Source organism: Arvicanthis niloticus, chromosome 9 (genome assembly GCF_011762505.2).
Source record: "Arvicanthis niloticus isolate mArvNil1 chromosome 9, mArvNil1.pat.X, whole genome shotgun sequence".
NCBI classification, from domain to species: domain Eukaryota; kingdom Metazoa; phylum Chordata; class Mammalia; order Rodentia; family Muridae; genus Arvicanthis; species Arvicanthis niloticus.
In genome coordinates, this window is record NC_047666.1 from 83054580 (window position 1) to 83081851 (window position 27272).

Here is a 27272-nt window from a genome sequence, read left to right on the forward strand (position 1 = left end):
CGTAAAACGGGTTGATAGAGAGAAACTGACAGCTAAAGCTTGCCCACAGAAACCACACTCTGTGAAAGCCAAGCAGACAAATTTCTTTACTCCTTCTGGAGCTCGTTTGTGGGTTCTCTGACTGCACCCACTTAGCATGTGAACCTCTGGGTGAGTCTGAGCCCTTCTATTCTCTAATAAGTCCCTGGACAGCCATGTTTCTGTCCCCCAGCTTTGTCTCAAACATTTGTGCAAAAGGCCTCACTGTGATTCCCAAGACTACAGACATTTAATTAACACAGTCACCAGAGTCCAAAGCATGCCTCACAGATGCGAGCTATGGAGGGCCACACAGCAGGGACTCACTGGGACAAGCCCTTGGCAAGGACAGAGATCTGCTCTTGCACTCGGGACCCTGGAAAGTAATGCCATTGGCCTAAGAGAACACCAGTAAGAAAAGGTTCAAGGAAACCTGGCATGTGGATATTTTAAACAAAAGAACACACACACACTCACATGCACACACACATGCATGCACACACACACATGTACACAGGCACACACATGCATGCACATGCACATGAGCACGTGCATACACACACACACACACACACACACACACACACACACACTCTTTCTGAAGAGCTGCTGGAAGATGCTTAGAATGATGAGCGTAGTCTACCTGTCACCTTGATTCCCAGACATGGTGGGGCGAGGGGCTGGGGATGGACGTAAGGGACAAGGACTGGGTGGGATGGTAATGATGACTTAGATCTGAGATTCTTCTCTCCCTCTGCTTAAGGTGGGGTTTGCCAGGGTTGAACTGCTTCAGATCACTGCTCCCTGAGTCTTTGGTGTCCTTTGTGGTACTACCTCTCAGCTGCTCTGCTCATTATGATCCAGTTTGGACACTAGCCAGAAAAACGGATTGCCCATCACAGGATTGCTGCGTGCACAACCCCAAAGCTAGGGCTGCACCTCCTCTCTGGGTACTTGAGGCCGGTTGCCCAACCTTCTTGCTGAGTCTCCCTGCCCTCCATCTTGGTCCTGTTCTCTCGTTCCCAGCCATTCCCAGTGGTTTCTTTTCCTCCTGCCCGCCTTAGCCTCTTTAACATTTTAAATCTCGCCAGGTTTTCCCTCTTGGCTTACTCCCTTAGTTCCAGCTGCTTCCTCGGAAATCTCATCTTTAGCACAATGTCAAACACCATCTATACGTACTTCTGTATACCTTGATGTTCAAGGCTAGCTTCTCTTCCCAGGAATGAAGTCTGGAGCTCACTCCTTGTATCACTTTATCTTAAGTCCCATTGGTTCCTGAGCACCCATGGCTAGAGCTGAGCTCAGTGCTTTACTCCACTTTCCAGCGTTCCCACCTCCAGCTCAGTAAACATCATCTGCCCACAGCCAACTCTTTCCCCAGGAGCCGGCCAAGCCTCGTCCTCACTCTCGATGGGTAAAGGAGCTGGCAATGGAAAGAGGCTGGGGTGTGGATGGCGGGGGACCACTTCAGAACAAGTCACAGTTTCCCTTCCTCCTCAGCACACAGGGTTTACTGCCTACAGGAAATGAAAATGTTAGGTCCCCAGAGGAGAAGCCAGGAAGGGCCAAGGAGAAGACTAAAACCCTTAGTAAGACTGGCAAATGCTCTGGGCCTGATGCCACCCGCCTCACTGTCTGGTGTCCAACCACCTTCCAAGGCTGCAGTACTTTATCAGACCAAGAAATACATGAAGGGAAGGATAGGTTTCTTTCCTTCATCTCTTTCAGTGTGAGACTTTTGATTATTTGTTTTTTAGGAGATAAATATCTGCTTGATAAGTGGAGGTCAATTAATTTAACTTCGGAGAACAGGAAGGTGTGGACAGAAAGAAAGTAAGTAGCTGTCAGGTTGGGGTGACAGCAGGGAGGGGGGACCACACAGAGGGGAGGAAGGGAAAGAGTAGGAAGTAGTGTTAAGTCAGGTGATGGGCCTATCAGACACCAAGAGAAGGAAGCTGAGATTGGCAGAAGTCTAGAGGCATGTTTTTTTAAAAACTGTGGTTTGGGACAGCTTGAGTAAAGATACCCTGGGTGAGTGGTCAAAGGTGATATGGAGGCTACATCCGATCTGAGTCTCAGTAGACAGAATCCAGGAATTCGAGCTGACTCCATCTGAGTATCCCATGTTTGCTTCAGAGTGTTTCTCAAGTCCATGTGAGGCATAAGCAAGGAACATCTGTGGCCCATGCTAGACACCCCTTTGTCCTGTGCCTTCACCCCTAGATCTGCCCTTCTGCTTCCATTCTGCTTGACCCAGTCATGGCTTGGTTCACAGAGGACTCGATCATCTCCCTGACCCAGGGGTAACACACACCTGCCTGCCCTGCTATACAGTTAGTGGTTCCACATTTATTATCAAAGTCCCACTGTCCATGGCATAAGCAAGTCTTACAACCATGGGATCCTAAGGTCTTTGTCCTGTGTGGTTTTATGTCAAGTTGATATCAGATAGAGTCATTTTGGAAGTTAGAACCCCCAGTTAAGGAAATGTCCCACCAGATTGGCCTGCGGTGTATTTTCTCAATTACTGATTGGGGGTTGGGGGTAGGGAACAGTCTACTGTGGATGCTGCCACCCCCAGACAGGTGGTCCTGTAATGCATATGAAAGCAGGCTGAGCAAGCCAGGTGAAGCAAGCCAGTAAGCAGCACTTCTCCATGATCTCTGTTTCAGCTCCTGCCTCCAGTTCCTGCTTTGAGTTCCTGCCCTGACTTCTTCCCTCAGTGATAATGCTGGGGTGTTGACGTGTAAGCAGGAGAAACCTTTTCTCCACAAGTTGCTTATGGTCATGTTTTATAACAGAGAGAAATACCTGACCTCTAACGTCTTCCTCTCATATCGATTTAGAAACATAAAGTGCATGTGTGTGTTATAGGATCACATACAGAGACAAAGGCTGGAGAGCAGCCCAGTGGTAGAGCACTTGCCTCAAATGCCTGACCCTTTGGGTTCAATCCCCAGCACCACCAACAAGAAAAAGAAAACAAGGTGAAATTGAAAAGTGTAAATGTGAATTGGAGAGATGGCTCGTCAGTTATGGGCACACAGAGATCTGACAGAGGACCTGGGCTCCATTTCCAGCACCCATGTGGTATGACTCACAACTGTCTGTAACTTCAGCTCCAGGGAGCTCATCTCTCTGGCCTCCATGAGCTTCCAGACTCACGGGCTGACAATCACCCACAGACACACACTCATACATACTTTCACTTTTAAAATTATAAATGTATGTAGCTGGGCACAGCTAGAATCCCAATATGACATTAGAGATGAAGGCAGGAAGGTCAGAGGTTCAAATCCATCCTCGGCTGCATAGCAAGTTCAGGCAAGCTCAGGCTACATGAGATCCTGAGTCAAACATAAAGACTAAAAAATAACTACAAAAATAAATGACTAATATTTTTTTCTCAATTTTAAACACCTACTTCTTTATCTGTGGGGGATGGGACATGTGCCCCAGAACATGGTGGTCAGAGGACAGCCTTGAGAGTTGGTTCTCTCCTTATATCATGTGGGCTCTGGGAACTGAACTCAGGTTGCCAGGGCTGAGGCCAGGATCTTTTCTTGCTGAGCCATCTGCAGACCCAGCCCGTCATCAGGAGGCTATTTCAAATACGGGGCATGGGAAACTATGAAGATTATGAAAGCCATTGACAGTGAGGTTTGGCAAACAGCCCTCATGGGTGATATCTGTTCTGCCACCTGTTTTATAAAATGAAGTTTTATTTGGCAACACAGCCAGACTGGCTTGTTTACACGTGGGCCATGGCTGCTTTGACACTAGAATTGCAGAAGACAGTATGTGCAGCAGACAGGATGGTCTCACAACCCTAAAATATTTACTAGCTGGCATTGGGGAAGTCCCCATATAGTGGCACCAACCAGCACATGATTTTCAGGCCTCATGCAGCTGCCAAAAACTTAAACATACATGCATATGTACATATACATTACAGATAGATGGCCAGATGACATCCCTTAAAATAATCAATTTTATATCTCTAAAATGGAGCCTCTTTCATTGATAACAGAAATCTTATCCAGGGGCTTTCCAAAATTTCCCCCTACTGTATAATTTCAGACAGTCTCTTGGCTGTGACATTAATGGTTTTGTTGTTATTGTTGTTTGTTTTGTTTTTTAGGGTTTTTTTTTTTTTTTTTTTTTTTTTTTTTTTTTTTTTTTGTGTGTGTGTGAAGGGTTGCTTTCTTTAATTTAACAGTTTACCATACAAATCCATTATTGTTTTATTGCAGTTGCCCGGTATTTTTCTGTGCCTCATTAAATAATACTAAAACCCACATTAATCAACAGACACAAGAGACAGGGCTGAACAATCTTGTCACTAATCTATGAGGCTCACATACCCATTCTCTTGGCCATTACACCAGAAAAAAAGCTATTTTCAGACAGCTTTACCACACGCACAGAACTAGGCAACCTAGTGACATTCAAGAATAAGACTCCAGATTAAAAGAGGGGAGGTGAGATGGCTCAGTGGTTAAAAACCCTGGCTGCTTTTCCAGAGGTCCTGAGTTCAATTCCCAGCAACCACATGGTGGACGACTACCTAGAAAGGGATACAATGTCCTCTTCTGGCATGCAGGTGTACATGCAGACAGAGTACTCTTAAATTAAAAAAAAAATACATAAGACCCCAAACCTGAGCTAGACACAGTAACCCACACCTGCAACCTGTGTTTTAAGGAGGCTAAAACACAGGCAGAGGACAAGCAACGTGACATCAAGGAGGGAAGCCATCCCTACCACAGTACAAGCTCACTACAGAGCACGTGTGTACATGAGTGTATGTGCATATGGTGTGTGCATGGTGTGCATGTGTGGTGCCTTGTGTATGTACGGTGTGTCTATGTTGTGTGTGTGTGTGTGTGGTATCTGTGTGTGGTGCACATGCTCATGTGTGTGTGTGTGCATGTGTGTGTGTGCATGATTTGTGTAGTGTGGTGTGTGTGTGTGTGTGTGTGTGTGTGTGTGTGGTGAGGTGGGGGAAACTGCTGATGACTTTACCCTCACCACTGTTAGGGAACCGGGGACTATTGTATACTCAGACAATCAAAGCCAGTTTAGCTTTTGCAACTTCATATGACAACCACACAGTTTTTACCTGATGGGTCTCACGTAGCTGAAGCTGGCCTTGAACCTCTACTCTCTGACCTTCACTGTCCTCAAGCTGGAATTAATGTGTTACCACTATACCCAACTCTTATAATCTTAGGAAAAATTTCAAACTGTTTTATTAAGTTCATACAGTGGAAATTCCCCCATTATCAAGTTCACCCATAGAACAATCTTACCTTACACATGTATGCTCACAATGGCCACAGTCCTACACAACTCTGGAGATTAATTATATTCACTGTTGGTGTATTTGGGGGATACATATATATGTATGTGTGCATGTGTGCACACGCACGTGTATGTAGAGGCCAGAGGTCTTCTTCAGGTCTCTTTCTCTAGCGCTCTTCTCCATGTCTTCCACCAAACCCAGAGCTCACTGCTTCTGCAGAATGTGTGAGCCAGCTGCCTCAGGGGACCCTCCCGCATCTGCCTCCCTGCATATTCATTAGTTTTCTGTTGCTGTGATAAAATACAATTGCCAAGGTTAACCTACATCAGGAAGGGTTTATTTGGGGCTTACAGTTCCAGAGGGTTAGGGTTCATGATGTCAGGGTGCAGGGAGCAGCAGTGGGCAGCTGGAGCAGAAGCTGGGAGTTCACATCTTGAACACTGAGGAAGCTAACTTGAAATGATCTTTTGAACCCTGAGAGCCTGCCCAGAGTAGCATACTTTCTCCAGCAACGCCATGTCTCCTAATGCTTCCTACCCCCAACAGCTACCAACTGAGGACAAAGTATTCAAATGCCCAAGACTTATGGGAGACATCTCATTCGAACCACCACACTAAGATTACAACTTTTTAAGTGGGTGCTAGGATCCGAACTCAGTTTTTCACCTTATCCAGTAAGTACTTTATTAATAAGGCCATCTCTCCAGCCCCAATTATTTGCTTTCCATTCCAACTGGAAAGTAATAATCGATCATGTCTCGGGATTGAAAACAGTAACAGGCAGCGTCCCTTCAAGTTTAGCCTGCAGCACTTTACCAGAAGCCTCTGTCCGCTGGGTGCTGTGCTGTGATCTCGTTTTCAATTCCCTTTAAACATCCCTTTTTCTTTTCTTTCTTTTTTTTTTTTTTTTAAGAAAAAGGATGCTCACTAATAAACAGAGCTGCACATTAGTTTTAACTCTTTTGTTATCTATAAACTGGCAAGTGAAAAGTGCGCCGGCCACAACTGTCAGAAGACTTATATCATTTTTCCTTCTAAGGCTTCTGAGTTTATATTCTAAGAGTACAATTACACACCGGCATTTCTCATTTAACCTCAAATCCTGTTCTAAGCACATAAGGTGTATACAAACACAGGAAGACCTTGTAGCTGGTTAGTTACACCAATACATTATTTAAAATACAGTGTAATCTATCAGAAGAGCCATCATGTCCAAAGGTGCTTTGGTGTTTGCATTGGTCCCTGCAGACAAAGCTCACAAATGCCTACAGCATCTTAAGGAGTCAGACACCCTGGAGAGCACCAATGGAGGGCAGAGGAAGTGAAGGAGCCACAGCTCTGCCGGCTGCACATTTCTGCTGACCTATTACCGGGCTCCATGTGCTTCTGCAAGTTGAAAGATCCAGCTGTGTTTCCTACTTTCCACATGCAATTATAATAGAAATGAAGTAATTGTAAGTTAGTTAATACCCTTCAAAGATATTAGCCCAAAGATATTAGATAAAAGCCCATCTTTCTGCTTTTACAAATTAAATAAAGGAAGCCACGCTGGTTACTACACATTAACATAAGAAGGCAGAAGCTGGAAGAGGTGAGTTGCTCAAGTCTCTAGGGAAACACTTTAAGCAGTTGGAGTGATATACACACTTCCTCTGATTTCAGGGTATTTAGAGTAATTTATATGCATAGCCCTTAAGCTCAAGTAATTGCAGCGATGAAATAGATTTTTTAAGGGGAAAGTGGCTTAATGAAGACTATCAAATATCTAGAAAACATTAGCATAACAAAGTATCCCAGTATAGAAAAACCAAAGTCACGCCTACCATCCCTGGCCCCACCTCCAGAGTTAAGAAAAGGAGATAGCCCTTGGTCAGTGCCTAGTGGCATTTTCCTTCTGGAGTGAAACAACTCTGATACCTCCAGTTCTTCTGTGCATGGAGGAGTACAAGCACATGTGCCTGTAGGTACATGCATGTATGTGCTCGCACATGTGGAAGCCAGAGATCCTTATCTGGGGGCTTACTCCACTGCTCCCCAGGTTACATTCAGAGACAGGTTCTCGTGCTGCATCTGGAGCTCATCCATCAATTCGCCTGAAGTGCTTGCACAACGAACGCCTGGGAGCTGTTTCCTCCACCCCAACACCCCATGCAGCCACTGAGGACACACATGGAAGCCTCCTTACTTGGGCACGTCCTTGTCCCAGGAGACTTTAAATCCTGTGGAAGTAGCTGCGGTCAACATGGATGTAAAGGGGAGGGGAGCCAGACACTTAGCAACAGCCTGCTGCATTGCTGACTTTCAGACATGTGCTCTGCTAATCATGTCTCAGGGATGGAAATATGCAACTGACAAAACGTGACCATTAAGCAAAAATGTCACTGCTCCTCCTGAACCTGGTGTCTCAGTCCTTTCACCCAGCTCAAAATTAGAGCTCAATTTGAGCCCACTTCCTCCTTTGTGTATTTTTATTGCTTCTGCTGACTGCGAATTTAAAGGTGACATAAATGGCTCTAAACTAGACTCTTAGGTGCTCTGTGAATGGTATTTGTCTGTTTATAAAAAGGATTTAAATCTAACATGTCAAGGCCATTATTATTGTTGTTGTTATAATTTTCTTTTTGTAAAGTTTCTTAGAAAAAAAGTAACTCGTAATTACCCATATTTGTGAGTTTCCAAGGCAATATGCATAAACAATTAAACGATTGAATATACACAATTGAAATGCATAAACAATTAAACATGCATGAACAACTGAGTGTGCATAGACAATTAAATCAGCAAAAGCTGAATATGCATAAACAATTGAATATGAATGACAATTAAATATGCACAAACAATTGCATGTGAATAAACAAACAAAACACACATAAACACTTCAATATGCAGAAAATAACTGGGAGTAATTCTAGCATTATGCATTTATAGCTACTCTGCTTTAATGCTGTGGCCAATCGAACACCCGACAGGTAGCAAGCGACTGAAGATGGGAGGATTTACTTTCAGCTCATGGTTGAATGTGGGCAGTCCACATGGGGAAAGGCATGGTGGTTGGAGGAGCTTGCAGTTGTGGCAGCAGGAGCAGGAGGCTGCTTGCTCACATCTGGACAGATCAAGAAACAGAGACAGGACAGGAAGTAGGGAAGGCTATAACATCTCAAAGTCACCCCAAAGAGATCCACGTACTCTGGCTAGGCCTCACTTCCCACAGTACCTCCCCAGATAGTACCACCATCTGGAGATCAAGTGTCAAGACACAGGAGCCCCTGGGAAACACTTCACATCAAAGCGCCATCTAGCGGAAACTTAAATGTGCGGTTTGGAGGAACATAGCAAGTGCAACAATATAAACACAGAGAAAACAACTGTTTCCAATTTATCCAGGATGTGGAGGCAGTCCCAGAAACAGTGAAATCAACTGCGGGAGGTGATAGCCCATTGGCTCGAGAGAAGCATGGTGTTGTCGGCACACATAAGAAAGGTACTCAGTAAGAGGGAGACAATACAGAGCTCTGTCTACACAGAGCCGAGTAAAGAGATTGGCAAAGAACAATCCATAGGTGAAGATAGGCCATCAGTACCAGGTGGGTAAGGTCCCTGACTGCCCAATGCAAGATACTATTGCTCGTTCTTAGTGCCTATATTACATAGAAGCACCATCAGCATGCATGCCTGCTGCAGTGTGTTACCACCTTAGCATTCCCTGTGAGAACCACCGAGTGAGAGGCACCACACTCGTGTGGGAATGGCAAAAAGAACAGAAAAAGCATTGCATCCGCATTAAAGGATGCTGTAACCTGGTGATAGGAATTATTCATTTTGACCACAGTAACAATGACAGTAGAAAATGTCTGTATTTGGATTTTAATGACTTCGCATATACTATCAGATCTGCCTGAGAGCAGATCACACTCTCTAGTCTCTTCACCGCTCACCCACGTGCATGGCACACGCCTGTGACTGGTCATTACCTGACAAAGATGGCCGCTTGGTTCCAATTACTGTAGCCTTTGTCACATCATCTGCACATGATGGAGACTCCTGTGCAGAGTTCTGAGAGCAGTGCCACTCTTGAGTGTCCATGCTGCCTTCTCAGGGAAGCAGTCTCTCTCCCTCCTCCCTCACTCTGACCGCCAGGAACCGACATCTTGCGATTTTCCCACTTCAACACAGCAGCTTTAATTATGGAGGTTTCTCTGTCTTGCTCCCCTCCCAGAATTCACTTCCTTGGGGATTTCCTGATTTATCTTTTCATCTCAGCAGCTACTGTGATACCTGACATAGAGGAGATCAATAACTGCTACCCTGTGATAAATGAACCCAGAATGAACTCAATGGGACTAACATTCAAGTGTCAGCAGCTGCTCGGCGTAGACCTGCTATATCAGTCTTATAGTCTCCCTGTAGACACGCTGGGCTCATGACATTCAGAAGCTACTGAACCACACCTTCTAAGGGTCCCTCCCTCTTGACTTCATGTGGTTTTGGTTCTCCCTTTGGATGCAGCTTTGATTTCTAATCCTCAGGGAAAGGCCTGCAGATGGCCCAGCAGTCCCTGCTACACCAAACCCTATTCCCCATCACGGCATGGTTGATACCACAGTCCACTAATGGTATGTTTGTCTCTCCTCCACTGTTCCTAGTTAATGTGTGGGTCACCCCAAAGCCGATCTGTCGTCACTCCTGCACTGTGAGAGCACCCAGGTGCCTGCCACCTCCATCTACACAGCTCAGTGAATGAGGAATCTGAGTCCTGCATTCTACCCGAGGTAAGCTAACGGCTCCTGGCTGCTTTCAGCTCGATTAGCCTGCTTCGTGGTTTTTTTTTTTTTTTTTTTTTTTTTTTTTTTTTTTTAGCTGCCAACTTTTGAAGATTTAAATTTCACAATTTAAATTTTTTTAAAAAGAAAATCAGGCTTATTTTGAAATGCTGGAAGGACTACAAGAACCCTGAACCCAGGATCCCGTGGGCAAGCTTGTGGCTGGCAGAGGTACATGCCGGCTTTCTGCTCTAGGGAGGAGTTTCAGACCACCTAGGGGAGTGTTTAACAGATTCAAGGAGATGGACAGAAAGGAAAATAGATATAATTAGTATGATAGATGAACGGTTATGAGCCTTAATTAATACTGTAGCAGACAAAGGAGACCTGGAAAAGGGTAACTACACTTTCAAGTAACTCACAGGAGAGATGCAAATGATCAGTGAATCCAAGAATGCACAGACAGACTGTCCATTTCAGATGCTCCCTAAAGAATGCACAGACAGACTGTCCATTTCAGATGCTCCCTAAAGCAAGCAGAGGTTCTCAACCCGTGGGGCTCAACTTTGGGGAGCCAAATGACCCTTTCACAGGGTTAATCTACAACCATTTGAAGACATAGCTATTTACATTATGACTCATAATGGTAGCAAAATTACAGTTATGAAGTAGTAACAAAATAATTTATGGTTAAGGTGTCATCAGAACATGAAGAACTGATTAAAGGGTCATAGCATTAGGAAGGTTGGGAACCACTGCAAAGGAAGTGACTACAGACAAGATCTGCATTCACATGTCACACACGGATCTGAGATTCAAATGTCACACACGGATCTGAGATTCACATGTCACATACGGATCTGAGCTCTCCATCCACATGTCACACACGGATCTGAGATTCAAATGTCACACACGGATCTGAGCTCTCCATCCACATGTCACACACGGATCTGAGATTCACATGTCACACACGGATCTGAGCTCTCCATCCACATGTCACACACGGATCTGAGATTCACATGTCACACAGAGATCTAGTCAACAAAGATCAGTGTTGAGCGCCACATCCAGACACTATCAGTTCAGCAGAGACTTTTCTTCTGAACCACACGAAGTTTAGGGTTCAACAACTTAAGCACCTTCACACAGTGTGAGAAGTAATTTTACATTTTGTATCACGAGCCACAGCATAGTTCCAGTGATTAAGCCTCTTGAAATTTACCCTAGGAAAATCATCAGGACAGAAAAGATTAATGTATGGAGTGTCAATCATAGGATAATTTATAATATCAAGTATGTTAGAAAACTAAATGCTTAACAATAAGGAGTGATTATATGAATTACATGGTGCCTAATTATGCAGACATTAAAATTACATTTTCAAAGGCCATTTATTGATTCAGGAAAATGCTCATGAAAAAAAAAAAAGTAAAGCTTTCATTCTAAGAAGATTCTCATGTAACTAATTAAAATGAGCATGGCTCCTGCTTTCTGTGGATTTTCTACTTAACACATCTTCCTGCCCTCAAAACATCTAATGTCTCTTCATTTACGTCTTTTATTTTGTAATTTTGTGGTTTGAGACGGTCTCACACTAGAGCTTAGGCTGGCCTGGAGCTCACAGCGGTCCTCCTGCCTCAGCCTCCTGAGTTCTGGAATTACAGAGGCATAAGCCATGACGCCCAGGCCTCTCCATACATATCTTATTTCTGCTAAGAGTCAAGTGAAGAGACTCAGACAAGAGCAGACAAGTTTCCTGACGGAGCCAGGGAGGTGATGACGTAGAAGGAAAGAGAAATGCCCTAGACAGTTGGTGGTAACTGTTTCAAAAGAAATCCCAAGCAGAGAAGGGATGGGAGGAAACAATTATGAAAAATGGAGACCAGTGCATAGAAGAGCCCTAGAGCCCTGGAGGGCAGAGTCAGGGCTGCTGAGTGGTAAGGAAATTCACAGCAGGACGCCACAGAATTAAAGCTGAAGAAATTCCCTTTGTGATGTATTAATAGTTTTATGTAGATCAGACCAGACACTTACAAGAACCATTATTTGTTTCTTGTAAACTTGACCAAAGGAAGGGCCCAGGGGGATGTCTCGGTGGAAAAGCAGAACCATGTCTCTGCCGTGAAAAGCATTAGCAACAAAACCCGAAAGTCTGAGGGCCCCAAAATAAACTGTCTGTACGAAAGGCTATGGTAAAGGAGGACTCTGTGGTTCAGTTCTCCAGTGACTGGGCTGTGCAGAGGCAGACGCAGATCTGCAAGGTCATCAGCTGCCTGCCTGTCACGCTCCCACCTTCTGAGGTAAACAGCACAGCCTGGATCCAGCCGCCATCCCCTTCCTCTTCTGAGGAACAGCTGGGCAGCTTGCACTCAATACATGCACAAGAGAAGTTTACATAGTAGGTTCACAAGGAACATGGCTAACCAGAAAACCAAATACAATGTTTTAGCCTAAAGCAAGTGACAGGGCCCACACAAGTAAGAATCAAAGGACCCAGTGTGGGTGAAAGTTGCTAATTTTTCCAGAAAACTAGCGGCAGAATTAACGCCATATGGCAAGTGGCACATGTCAAAGAGAGAATGATTTCCTATTTCTCTAAAAGAAAGAAGCAGACAGCTGTACCATCGGTTACACACAACAGACTGAAGCCTGCATGATGCCCATGTCGGAGTTCACCACGATGACGATGTCCTTGATTTCTAAAGGGACCTCTGTGGACTCAGATAGAGCGCAGGGCTGAGGTGCTCAGCAGCTCAGAACCCACTTCCTCCCTTACTCAGCCTGGTCCTCTCTCTGTCCGGAAGCCTGGCTTCCTTCATGTAGCTGTGTGGCCTACCCTCACTGACAAACTACTGCTTTTCCAAAGCTTTGTTTGGGGGAAGTTTTTACAAAGCCCTCTGCAGGACCTCTGCATTTCCGCAACTGTCGCCTCCTCGCTTCCTCTCTGTGCATTGCTTTTGACCCCTGACCACTCTGACTGCCCCAATCCACCAGAATCAGTGAACACTGATTCTTGCTTCTGTTTTAGGTGTGTGTTCTCCATTGCACTAAGACCTGCTGCTCTTCAACTGCGTTTTCTGCTTTTACCTACTAAGACGGACCTGACCTAACAGGAGTCTTTTCTCGAGTTTGATGTCCACTCCTCTGCTGGCGTCCTGAGACTTCAGATTTGCCTGACTGTAGGTTTATGTCCTGTGGCGTATTTACAGGACCAGATGCATAATGCTGCTGACACATGCCAAGAGGAAGCCGCCACAGCTGCCCAGGAAGAAAGGCTGCATAGGAACTCTGGTCCCTCTTATAAAGGGGTTCTGCTGCCTGCTCTGCCCTAATCTCTGCCTCCTCCCCTGAGGGCCTCAGCCTCTGAGGCAACTCTCCCTCCCGGCACACTCTGTCACATGTTTCTGCGTTACTTCTGGCATGCTTCGTGATTTTTAATTCTCAGCGGGGGTTATTTATTTCTATTCATGTTCAAGTTATTCTCTCTCATTCTTTTCCCCTAGTTTGACTCAACCTCCATCACCTGACTTTTCTTTCTCTCTGAAACGGGACTTTCCCACATCCTGAATCTCCGTCTTTCTACTTCCTTCAACTTATCTGTCAGCTTTGATTTTGGTTCCTCAATACCTAAAATGCCTTTCTGTGTCTGCAGCTGTAACTCAGTGCCCTCGCCCCGTGGGCCTATGTCTGTGATCCTGACAGACTGTGAGAACCCTGTGTGTCTCACTGTGTCGACTGCTTCACCAAAGTGCAGCAACCTGCATTGGTAGCTTTTAGAATCTGATTTCTTCCCTCAAGACTTTTTAAAAGATTATTCAAATTTGCATCCATTAGACGGTCACAAAAAGGTAAAAGGGCACAGGAAATGTCCAAAGAGCAGCCTTTAAAACCGAAGCTGTCCAGAGTCTGACCTTCCATCCATCAGTGTTTACTTCATCAACAGAAAAGATGGATGGAGAGGCAGACAGGAGAGGCAGCTGATGGGAGGAAGTGGCTGGGAAGTTTGAGATGTTTTCAAAACCTGAACTTTATCTTCTAAAACTGATGGAGCCACTTGGGAGACAAAAATCAAGTCAGTATGTGTATGTTTGAAGTTTTAAATTTTAAACCTGTGTTAGATGATATAAGTGTAAATTTGAACATGTTTGTGGAACTGAGCTTATCAGATAACTCTTAACAAAAATACTGATACTTACAAGCAATAGAACGGAAACAGTTACTCCGAAGAAATTTAAGACATAGCGTCATAGTCCAGTGAATTGCACTCAGAGGTGCAAACTTGATGCCTTCTATTAAAGACTTGTCAAGCTGTGGTTTACAACAGAGCTCCCTGTTGGGTGAGCCCTGGCTACTTTGTAGAGCTCCCAGCTTGTCAAGCTGTGATTTAGGACAGAGCTCCCTACTTGGTTAGCCCTGGCTAAGTTGTGCAGTGTCTATACCCAATTCTCTCACACTCTGCCTCCGCAGAAGCCTCCCCTCCCCCTCCTAAGGCTCTGGTTTGAGACTGCTTACTTCTTCCAGGCCTAGAAGTCCTCTGTCTTAAGCCTCCTTTCCTTTTCAACTGCTCTCTTAGCCAGAAGTCCTAGTCAGAAGTACTCTGTCCCAGTGTGTCCGGAACTGCATCATTAGGCCTGCAGAGGCCTTAGCTTTTCCCCTAACTGAAACCTAGGAGCTGAATAATTCAGAACATCAGAATGTAAACATAAAACAGTAAGTCATGGGCATATGACACAAGAACCAGATAAGCAAGCTAGATGCAGATAAAAAAATGTAGCACCTGATGGGCCAGAATGTAGATGTTGTGTCCAACGTCTTTTGGAGAAACACCATCATCCCCTCCGTCCTCACCCCCGTGGTCACATTCCAGGCCTTGGTTATAGGCATTCTTCATGACATCCACCTAGAGACAAATAAATAAGTAAATAAATAAATAAAGTCCGAAAGATGGCAGCAATGCTTCAGACTGTCTAAGCATGAACACTATGTACCTATGCATGAATCCTATAAGACTAAGCCTACCAATCTAACAGCCAACTATACCCAGAAATCATTAATCACTAAACTAAGGTCAAAAAATATGTCTATATGTATATATATATATATACACAAATTTATTACATATACACAAATTTATTATATATATACACAAATTTATTATATTATATATATATGCATCTGTATATAGTTAAATAGAATGTAGCAATATAGTTAAAAGAAGTGCTTAAAGTAGATAAAGCTAGCAACTTAGGCTGGAGTGATAGGTCAGGATTAAGTGTACTTCCTGGTCTTGCAGAGGACTCCAGGTCAGTTCCCAGTGCCCACATCCAAGTTCTGTAACTCTGGATCCAGGGCATCCAACACTCCGACACCCTAGCTCATTCACCATCCTGAGTCACGAGGGCCTTCACTTCGTGTTTCCTGCTCCCCAGCCTGAGCTATCCTGCTCCCACCAGCCCAGTCAGAGCAGGGGAGATGCCACCCAGCTGCCACAGCCTGGGAAAGTGTTCTTACCAGTTCCTTGGGTCTCATGTTGAAGAGAATTCTCTCTGCATTCTCGCTGTCGTGTCTGCTCTCCGTGATGGCCAGCAGAAGCTTGGAGGCATTGTTCTGAGGACAAAGACAGGTTCAGTACACATGCAAAGTTCACAGCACAGGTCAACAATACCCTGCATCCCTGCATCGGTGCCAACTCAGTTTGCCCGACCCTTTTTGTTTTCTCAATCAGGTAAAAGCTGAAACATTTTATTTATGTTGTCTTACTAACATCTGAAAGTAGAATGCTTTAATTAACTTCATTGTTGATACAAAATAAAAAGCAATGAGTCAGGAAAGATGGGAGGATATTTTAAATCGCAGATGTTTTAAATGGGAAAGTGGCTACACACTGCATTGAATAGAACTATAGCTTCTCTTGGTGCTTTCTCAATTAGAATTCTGTGATGAGACTTTAACAAGACAATCAGATGAACAGGAATCAATGACATTTTATAGACGTGGCTAGGATTTAAAGAATTTAGTACGACAATTTTAAAAATGAAGTGATACTATTAGTAACATATTGAAACTGCACATCAACATGTGAATCACTGGTAAGAATAGATATTTAAAACTAAAATCACGAGTTATAGAGATAATGGTGGTTTGCTGATAGCCGGCTTACTTCATCTGGTTTATTATTCAGTGTGTCAGAGAATAACATTTTGTACTGTTCTCTTAATAAGAAATGGAAGCAGTCTATGCTGCCAGTGTGTTGCGTTGTTTTAGTTACAAACATTATCTCAAGTATTGTTACTTAAGATATCAAAGTGTGAAGCAATCTTCGGTCCTAAGTGGGTAGCAGAGAGCTGCACCGAAAGCATTCTGTCCTCTGTCAGGTAAAGCTTTATTCTCTACAGAATCCTGAGAAGACTGAGAAATGGAAAGAGAGGGAAACCAGTTAGAGACGCTTCCAAGAGACTCAACACCCACATGTCTTTAGAATGATGTAAGTTAACCTGGGTCCCTGTTTAGGTGGACAAGGTACTAAATTGATCAGATTGTATAAATTATCTCTGGTTATATTTGGTTCCATATTCTGTCCAAGGCTTCCAGGACTGCCTCTAAAGGGATGTCTAACAACTCTGACGATAATGAAGGTGACAGGTCACGCCAATGTCACAGCCACCAAAAAGGATTTCAGTGAGGGGAGTCAGATTCCTTTTTTTTTCTGTACTATTTTCATATTTTACAGATATTTCAAATCCTACAGTCTACTTTCATAATCTAGGGTCCAAACAATATGCCTTAAAACCTAAAGCATAGGAACTAGAAGAAATGGTGAATCCTTAGAGCTGTGTGAGCAGACCCCCACAGAACTCAGCGGTAACCTCGGCAATGCAGGCTGTGTCCTCTAATGAGCCACAACCTGTAGAGCCAATAGAAAAGAAGCTTTAAAACGCATCCAGTTTCTGAACGCCATCGGCAATGTGTTGCTTTTAACAAATTTTCTTTCTCATATTTTCCGAGAATAGAAAGAAATCTTGCAAATGACCCCCTGAAATCTGAACCAATTTGGGAAGTCCATGAGCCTGGTTATACTGAAGGAAAAAAAAAAAAAAAACAGTACCAGTACCAGTACTCCTGTTAGCAAGGGATTTTCCTTCCGTGGAAGCCAGATTCTTCTTAAACAAAACACAAACACCCCACCTCTTAACGAACCTGGCACTTTGCATTCACAGAGCAGAACAATTGAAGAACAATACAGACATTTTAGAAACTTGTATCAAGTGTATTTAAGACTGTAGTTTGTATAATATTACATTCAAAATATATTATGTCACACAGTGCTATATTTATAGTGCTATATTACACTGAAGGTATATTACCAGAATCGTGGATAATTAAGCCATCCAGTCCAGGAATCAGTGTTACACAAACAACGTATGAAAGCGTTTTATCTCATGAGTGCTCCCAAACCTGCCAGCAGATATCATTCTGTCTCACAGATGCTCTTTTCAGGCAATAATATATACAAAATCTTTATCTTTAAAAAATATATACTCACTTTAGTCTTTAAGTATAAAACCATATTTAAAGTATCTCAAGAGAAGCAGTCACATTTGTTGCTTTAGATGCAGCTTGATGTATCCGACTGCCATATGCTTGAATAAATTGTGCTACTTAAATCAATAAAAATTAAATGGTCCTTCTTGAGTTAGTTTTGTATCCAGCCTTTGCTGAAGGTGTTTATCAGCTGTAGGAGTTCCCGGATACTATTACATCATCTGTGAATAGCTACTTTCACTTCTCCCTTTCCAATTTGTATCCTCTTTATCTCCTTTAGTTTTCTTGTTGCTCTAGATGAAATGTCAAGCAGTATACTGAATGGATATGGAGAGAGTGGGTAGCTTTCTTTTGTCCCTGAATAATGGAACTGCTTCAAGTTTCTCTCCATTTAATTCGATGTTGGCTATTGGGTGGCTATATATTGCCCTTATTGTGTTTAGGTATGTGCCTTGTATCCCTGAGCTCTCCAGACTTTTATAATAAAGTATATCCAGAACCCTTTCACCTCTGTCTGTAAAGAAAAAATAGAAAATTAAAAGAGCTTAGGGGCTGCTTCAGCCTCTCTAGCATAGAACCTCACACGTGATTGTGACCTGCAGGTGGACCATGCTTTCCCTGACACACAGCCAAGTGTCTTGTGAGTTCACTACCCTTTCCCGTCAGCCACCTGAAACAATAGTGGCATCTTGTTTGGTACGATGGCTTGATGACTTAGAATTCACTGTGACCAGAAGCTGTACATGGCAAGTGCCAGTCACGCTACCTTCAGCTGCAGCACCAAGTCCATTCTGTACTTGCCCAGAGGGTTGATGTCATTAAGAATCAAGGCGATGATGATATCAATTCCATTCGATTCATGAGTGGCAATGCAGGTCTAGAAAAGGAGATGTTTGTAAAATGACATGCTATCTCTGACCAAACACTAGAAATAGTAAAACAGACTTGAAACTTTAATATCATGTACAGACATTGTTGGATGGAGATTCAAATTAGATTTTTGGATAGGGTCTGTTAATTGACTGGTATTGGTAAATGCCTTCATGTGCAGAATAGTAACACACCATGGAAAACACCTGTCTTTGACGTGAAGAACTGCAGAATTTCAAAGATGAGTGAGTAAATTAAAACTCTACTGGGCATTAAATCTCAGCAGACACGCCAATACAAAAAAAGATCCTTAATCTGAATTTTAAGGTATGATCAACTTAAGAACACAAGGAGAGGGGAGATTTGTATATAAACTTCATAAGACACATAGAGCAGAGGCCCCTGTGTATGCTAGGTGGTGGGAAAGCGATAGGATTCTTGAACTTTTTTTTTTTTTTTTTTTTTTTTTTTTGTAGACGGATGTGATTGAGCAAAGTACAAACATGCCCAGAGAAAGCAATGTGCCTGCTCTGGGGGTGAAGGTCCAGTGTGCCGAGGTTTCGAGCTTCATTTGATGGGAGCAGCATGAAGGCCACATTTATGGGACCAGGCTACCAAGCCACCCATGCAGCTTGAGGAACTGAAACCCTGGTGAGTCACATAAGAAAGGGTAGCCCCAGGCAATAGGATGGCTTGGCCTGGGCCTCCTATCACTTCTTCATACACGGACATCTGTGCAGAGGAAAGGTATTCCTATCCAACACTGACATTGTCTTGAGGCTTTTCTGCTCATGAAAACATCTGCCAAAACCAAAGGGAATCTGTTTCAAATCTTTCTAGAACTTTCTCAAAGACCTTCAGAGAATTTTCAGAGCATAGGGAATTATCTTGGTAAGGTATGCTGTTTTATTACAAGTTTTTCCTCAGAGAACTTTCTTGGATTTAGGACTTTAAAAGCTCAGTTCCACCACAAAGTAGGAGACATTCTGACAGACTTTTCACAACATGGTAAAATATGAAAGATAGATATATATATATATATATATATATATATATATATATATATATATGAATGTATATTTTCTATTTTAGAGACGGAATTTTATCAGCCAACCCAAGCTGTGAATTTGTGCACTTTACCTTGGCTTTAAATCAACAGTCAAGAACAGCTTTATCACTGTGGTAGGAAAACTAAAATATAGTCTTGAAAATGAAGGGAAAACATGTACAAACTCTTTTACTGTCATAAATACATTGCAGAGAAGAAAACGACACCATTATGATAATGACCAACATGTTTGCATCATAGGGACCCACAGATGTATGTTGTGTGTATGTGTGCACAGAGAAACTGTGTGTGTGTGTGCAGTCATATAATCAGCAATAGAAAAGCTGACTTTTTCACATTTTCTTTCTACAACAACCATTGATGTTTCATATAAATCACATCTTTAAAATTTATGTCCAGAAATGTTTGACATGGAGTCTCTGCCTCTGAACCTTGCCTGTTCTAAGATGTTTTGTGGCTACTAAACACTTCTAAGAATGTCAGATGACATTACTCCCTTTTCTCCCCTATATCTTCTGTCCTGTCTTCTCCCATAATGTGTCCTTAGAGCAGAGCAAAGCATTCTGGGAACCAGGATTAATTTTGGGTCTCTCACATGTGCATGTGCACCAAAATCAAAATGGTACATTGTTTGGGCTCGGAAAGCCTGTAGCTTTTCTCCAACTGTCTTTGCAGTGTCTCAGGGTGCTGCCATCTCTGAGCTGATCTCTGAGTCTGAAGTCATTTATCAGCAAGATGACAGCCATGAGACCCACTTCATAAGCTAGCCAAGTATGTATAGCATGGATATTATGCCCCACAACATGTACATACTGAATTGGAGCCAAATCCACAGCGAGTCAACGCCACACAACTGGAGAGATTCCGTATAGAGAAAAACTCAACACTGGGAAGAAATACAACCTTACCCTTCTTTCAGTAACTCTTTTTATCTTAAATATTTACAATGCAATTTAAAATGTAGCCTACTATGTGCTAGTCTACACTTCAGCCTTTGCATATTCTGTGAGAAAAGCAGCTGCGTCTGTCAGAGCAAGCAAAAAGGCTTCACCAGCATGTGAGGTGGGCTCCATGCCTAGCCTGGCACACTGCCCCTGCATGACAGCTCCTGTCCCACGAAGCTCTACTGTCTTGGTTACCTGGTTCTCATGGCACGGGCCCTGGCAGTACTCGGTCAAGCTCTCCAGAGTCTGGTTGACCAGAGCTACGTTCTTCTCATTGATGTAGAGCCCCAGCAGGCCTAGGCCCCCTGTGGTACTTCCGCAGATGCAGTCCAGAAACTGAAGCGTTTCACAGACAAGGTTGTAGTTTGTTTTGTTGTTCTGGTTCCTCAAGAAGTTCTGCAAGGTGAAATAAAATATAACTGAAAGACTGAAAGCAAAACATAGGGAAGTGGGGGTGCTGGTCATGCTCCGTTTCTCTCTCTCTCTCTCTCTCTCTCTCTCTCTCTCTCTCTCTCTCTCTCTCTGTGTGTGTGTGTGTGTGTCTGTCTGTCTCTGTGTCTGTCTGTCTGTGTCTGTGTGTCTGTCTGTCTTGTCTGTGTTTGTGTGTGTCTGTCTGTGTCTGTGTGTCTGTCTTGTCTGTGTTTGTGTATGTGTCTGTCTGTCTGTCTGTCTGTCTGTCTGTGTGTTAGTCAATAAGATTCCCTGCCAGTACGGAATTCAATTGGTCATAAGAAAGTGGGACAATTTGGGGGCTGGAAGGTGACCAGCAAAAGAGAGGAGTAATGAGGGGTCATAATGGGGTGTGACTATGACCAAGCATAATCATGTGTATGAAAATATCATAATCAGACTCATTATTTCTCAAGGTAACTTTAAAATGATTTAAAATTAAATAGTGTTTAAGTGTCGACTCACTAAGGTCCTCTTAAAGTAGAGAAGTCCCTCTCCTTGGGTCCTGGCAAAAGTACTCATCTGAACAAGTCATGCCAGACCCCGCCCTGCAGTCATCATTGGAAAGCTACAGAGGGCAGAAGCAAGTGTGAGAAGAAGAAAGGAAAAGGGAAACAGGATGTTCATGGAGGCGGAGTCCAACTTCCATGTGAAGCGTCCCTGACCACCCTGCCTGTCACGGTGCAGTGTGAGTAGGATCATGGGAGGGGCAACATGAAAGCCCCACACGTATTGCAGTAAACGGTCCTAAATCTGTGTATACGCACACTAAAGAGATCTGCTGCTCACTGCCCGTTAGCACAGAGAGTGGCCAGCAACGGCTGGAGCCTTGCCTCTGCTGGCAGTGTGATGGGTTTGGCTCTTAGGAAAAGCTTCCATGTGTGTGCTAAGCATTGCCAAGCAGTAAGTACTGTGGCGATGTAACAAGCGACTAAATGAAAAGGTAGACGCTATAGAACGTATATTCTCGCGAACAGAAATAAGGTTTACATGCACAAATCAGTGTCTATTTGTGCACAGAATTTTCTAGAAACACAAATCCAATCTGTTATTAGTGCACTTCCTTTGAGGAATAAGACTAAGGAAAGAACATGAAAAAACAGAGAGAGAGAAAGTTCTTGTTTTAATGTATTTGCAGGCATCTATTTATTTATTTTGATTTGTTTTTGCTATTTGCTCTTCTTATCGACACTGAGAAAGACAAGGTTCTATAAGGAAGTGAACCACACTTTCATGGGTAAACATAAAGTCAGATATTATTCTGTCTACTCTGCTCATCCCTGTCCTACACTGTCAGGGTCTGTGGGTGAGAACGAGCCGGCGGGCACACCCTACAGAAGCTTGATCTAAGCTATGCCCAGCCTGTCCACACGAGGCACACCCCGCACCATTAGCCCCGGGACATCTCACTGACATAGACAGCATTCTAATCCCAGGCAGGATCCACTGTGGAAACCTCAGCCAGGTCACTAGAATCATTAACAAAACCATTTCCCAGCTATGCTAGCTATGTTAGCTATGTTAGCTATGTTAGCTATGCTAGCTATGTTAGCTATGTTAGCTATGTTAGCTATGTTAGCTATGCTAGCTATGTTAGCTATGTTAGCTATGTTAGCTATGTTAGCTATGTTAGCTATGCTAGCTATGCTAGCTATGTTAGCTATGTTAGCTATGTTAGCTATGTTAGCTATGTTAGCTATGTTAGCTATGTTAGCTATGTTAGCTATGTTAGCTATGTTAGCTATGTTAGCTATGTTGTTAGCTATGTTAGCTATGTTAGCTATGTGTTAGCTATGTTAGCTATGTTAGCTATGTTAGCTATGTTAGCTATGTTAGCTATGTTAGCTATGCTAGCTATGTTAGCTATGTTAGCTATGTTAGCTATGTTAGCTATGTTAGCTATGTGTTAGCTATGTTAGCTATGTTAGCTATGTTAGCTATGCTAGCTATGCTAGCTATGTTAGCTATGTTAGCTATGTTAGCTATGTTAGCTAGTAGAATGGCAAAGCTGGTAAGGCCAGGGAGACAGTCCTTCTTGGAACCACTCTGCCAAATGCAGTCTCTTCAAGCGAGCATTCCACTCTCCCTCAGCCAGGTCAGTCACAATTGTTCTTTCTGTGTGCCCTTGCTATGGTGTCTGTCATAGGCAGGGAATACAAATAATGACAGAAAGGTAGTCAAAGTAGGCAGCCCTAGTCCATCCGTCTGACAGAGGGAATGGTAGTGGTGGAGGTATTATGATGTGGACTATGTTAATTTGGTAAGCAACTTTCACTGTTATAAAAAAAAATTCCTTTAGAGGGGACGCTTAGCCTTGCAGAGACTTGAGGTGCCAAGATGAAGGGATACCTGAGGGTCCACACCCACCCAGAGGAGAAGGGTAAGAGTGAGGAGGAAAGGATTGTGGGAGGGGGTGACTGGGGGTGGGCAGTGAGCAGGATATAAAGTGAATAATTTAAAAATATATATAAAATTTATTTTAAAAATTCCTTATATTACTTTGTTTCTAATGAAACGTACAATATACTCAAAATTGTTTTCAAAAACTATGGATTGAAAAAGACATAAATACCCGAGCCTAAAACTGTGAAAGGCAGAGGAGACAAAGATGATCTCTTTGAACAAACACTACAGGGGAGTAGTAGATGGTGCTCACTGGGCCCACAAGACATGAGATCTGGACCACAGAGAGACAGTGTGTAGATTTGGGTATTTGGGGCTTTAATGTGCAAAGAATTCCCTCTTGCCTTTACTCCTTCCATCTCAACCGGGTTTTGGTGTCTTTGTTGATGGTTTCTCTAGAATTCTCTTCAAAACTACTTATTAGTTTCCCTTGAATTGGGCTACTCAGAGCCACTGGCCTCAGCATTCATACATACACACACACACACACACACACAGGCACGCACACACGCATGCACACATGCACACGCTCATGCACACACACATAGTACAGGAAGTACCTGAAGCTCCCGGTTGTGATTCTCACACAGTAACTGCAGGAACCTGAGGATGGGCCTCATGATGGTGATGGCCGGACTCATGGTAACTTCCTCTGCAGACTTTTCCTCTGCACTTCCCACTTCCTGTCCCGGGCACATCATGTCTATTTCTGGGTCCATTTCTCTTCTGTACACACAATATGCTTTGGATGTGGCAGAAGAGGCCTCCGTTAACTGCCCTTTCATTCCCTCTTTCAAATGTAGCGATGAGTCTCTTACTGAAAAGCAAGCAGTGGCTGTATTTCTGAACTAATTTCCTTCTCTTTCATTTTTTTCTGACTAAAGAAAAATAAAAACCCAACAGCCATAGGGATCCAAAATTATCCACAACCAAATTTTAAAATTACCTAACAAGAGGTTCAATAATTTCCTGAAAGTTGAGTAACAGCTGAAAGGTTAACACAGTGAGCAGAAGAAAAGGTCTAAATACTTAGCCAATTTCAGACGTATGAAAGCATATCACAAAGACACAGAAGCACATGTACAAACATGTACAAATGACTTTACAGGTATACACCAAAGGGCATACCTTTGGCGGTATGTTAAGTATGTTAGAGGTGGTATGTTAGTTGCTTTTCTGTTGCTATGATAAAACACTGTAACCAAAAGTAACTTGGGGAGACAAGGGTTTACTTCACCTTACAACTCCCAAATCTATCCACAAGGGGAGTCAGGGCAGGAACTCAAGACAGGAACCTGGAGGCAGGAACTGAAGCAGGGGTCGTAGAGGAACACCGCTTACCAGCTTTCTCAGCCTGCTTTCTTACAGAACCCAGGTCCACCAGCCCAATGCCCAGCAGAGGCACCACCCACAATAGGTTTGGCCCTTCCACATGGGTCACTGATGGGTCACAGACTTGTATACAGGCCAATGTTATGGGGACATCTTCACAATTAACATTCCCTCTTCCCAGTTATATCTAGATATGTATTAACGAAAACCTTCTAGTACAGAGAGCTAGTGGTTAAGAGCCCTTGCTGCTCTTCCAAAGGATGTAGTTCAGTCCCCAGCACCCATGTTAGGCTGTTCATCACCTCCTGTAACTCCAGCTTCAGGGGATCTGACACCATCTTCTGACACCACCCACAGATGTGTGGCACACACAGAGAGAACAGAATGTATCAACAAACATGTGTGCACACTTAAGAATTCCTACAGATCTCATGGGAAAAATGATAAATTGCAAAATGATAACATCTCTATGGTTTGTATTTAACTGACAATAACTTGGTTATTTCAAATACAAACGCTATAAATTCTGTCCTTGGAGTTTAATTTCTGTGCTCGGACAATGAATTCAAATGTCTTTCACACTGACCATTGCTTCTACACCGATTACACTCCAGTTTAGTTTGGTCCTGAAGAGCTATTTTAGGGTCAAACCCACAACCAAAGTCCTTTATAGATGGAAGGCCACACAGGAAGCACAAGGGACAATTAAACCCCAAGAAGCAAGATGATGATAAAGCTACCTGAGAATCAAATACCTCATTACTTCCTTCCCTCATGCCACTCCCCCAGGTACCCAGGAAGGTCCTCACCTCTCATCCGAGGGCCCAGGGCCATGAGGTCACTCTCCTCGTCTCTCTTCTTGCTCCCTAAGTCTATGGTGTTGACAGTCACCGTGGATCTGATCTCTTTCTGAGCAGCCTTCATCCGATCATAAAGGACTTTGAAGAATTTCTCTGACTTTTTTTGTTCATGCAACTGCTGGTAGAAAGAACTCTGCAGAGAAAGCAGAGTTTAAAGTGTCAGTCCCTGAGGCAAGAAATGGTGCTTTATTCTGAAATCAGCAGAGGCCTTATAGATAAAAGTACATGGTGTGCTGCTTTTGTCCCACAAAATGTACAGGCTTCCGGTTTCTCATTCCATTTATTATGTACTAATAATACTTTCCACCTTATTAAAAATAACGGCGAGAGTTTACCTAGCATCTTGCACTAAAATCTAACATTTTATATTCTATTTGATACATCTTTCCTACATCTACATTTTTTAATTGTAAGAGTATAGTAAGTTGTCATATTAAGTAATTCTTTTAGTCTGATGTATTATAAAGCCATGCGTTGGTCTAATACACATTTATTGAACGTCTATTATGTATTGGGTACTATATTGTTGCTAGAGACAAAGCAAGAAGAGAAAGTGGACATATTCTTATCCACATGAGTCTGCAGCCCCAACGTGAGACACGCCACTCACTTATGAGTATCCTGGATAAGTAGTGACTCCCTGTTAGGTGAGAACGATATTTTTTTTCTTGTGTCTAACTGAGAGTAAATTTAATTTAGGTTGTGTTACCATGACAACCTCACTCATGGGAATCCACTGGTAAATGGGTATTAAGTTGTTTGGCTACTTCATAAATTATGATGCTTTATATGCAGTCTAGGGGAGAAGCAGCTGCAAATAAACTCTAGCTTACCATCAATAATGATGCAGAAAGCGTTTAAGATCAAATGTGTGGTAAGATGTAATAACGTTATAAAGAATCCAGAGGAGCTGACAGGAGATGGTGGAGGGATACACTCCAGAAGAGATGTAATTTAAGTGGGTGGGGAAATTTTAAGATCTCAATAGTAAGATATTGATATAAGTGTCAGCTTCATGTCTGTTAGGGGACACTCCTAAGCAAGGGGCTAGCAACCTTGTATAGGAGCAGGACTGGAAAAAAAAAGCCCACAGTAACCATGGCAACCGCACTGGAACAGTCTAGCTGGTGCCCACGGCTTGTGGGATACAGGCGGCATCCACAGACCTCTGTGGTCCTACAAATTAAGCTGATGTTTGAGCTCTAATCTTTTTAATATAACGTGGCTGGGAGGTGAAGCGAGCGGGTAACACGTTCGTTAGTGAGGAACTCAGGGGGATGTTGCAGCTCTGTTAAGACAAAGTTTGTAGTTGGGGGGGGGGATTCGTTCACACCTACCCTGTCGCGGATACTTCCAGCCCAACAGTGTGATGGGCAGAGTGCTCTCACTCCATGTACGTTGCATTGATGAGAAAGAATGAGATGTTGTGAAGCAGAGGGATCGGCCACATATTACATAAGCCAGGTGCTGCAGCACCGGATATAAAGTATTTATATACACGATACTTTCTACAAACCAAACCCTACAGTGCAGAACTGTGTTGGGGAAGGGATGAACACATATGTTTCATGGGTTAGTCAACACTATGGACCACAAGGGGTGTCAGAAGAAACTCTGGGGCTTTCTGCAGGAGCCAAAGCAAAGGATGTAGAGGAAGTAAGCTTTAGAGGGAGAATCTGCCCCATTGGCGAGGAGAAGATGGGACAGAAAATAGTAAAG

The 27272-nt window shown here is 43.3% G+C and overlaps 1 protein-coding gene across 1 annotated transcript in view; it reads right to left on the reverse strand.

Annotated features, from left to right (window-relative positions):
* Itpr2 (inositol 1,4,5-trisphosphate receptor type 2) overlaps positions 1-27272 on the reverse strand; it is a 381718-nt gene that overhangs the window by 94459 nt on the left and 259987 nt on the right. Inside the window, exons 40-45 of the mRNA XM_034511341.2 lie at positions 25503-25686; positions 23922-24178; positions 20704-20904; positions 18392-18502; positions 15595-15690; positions 14861-14983 (exon numbers count right to left, since the gene is read on the reverse strand). Of these exons, the coding sequence (XP_034367232.1) occupies positions 14861-14983; positions 15595-15690; positions 18392-18502; positions 20704-20904; positions 23922-24178; positions 25503-25686 (972 nt within the window). The remainder of the gene's footprint in view (positions 1-14860; positions 14984-15594; positions 15691-18391; positions 18503-20703; positions 20905-23921; positions 24179-25502; positions 25687-27272) is intronic.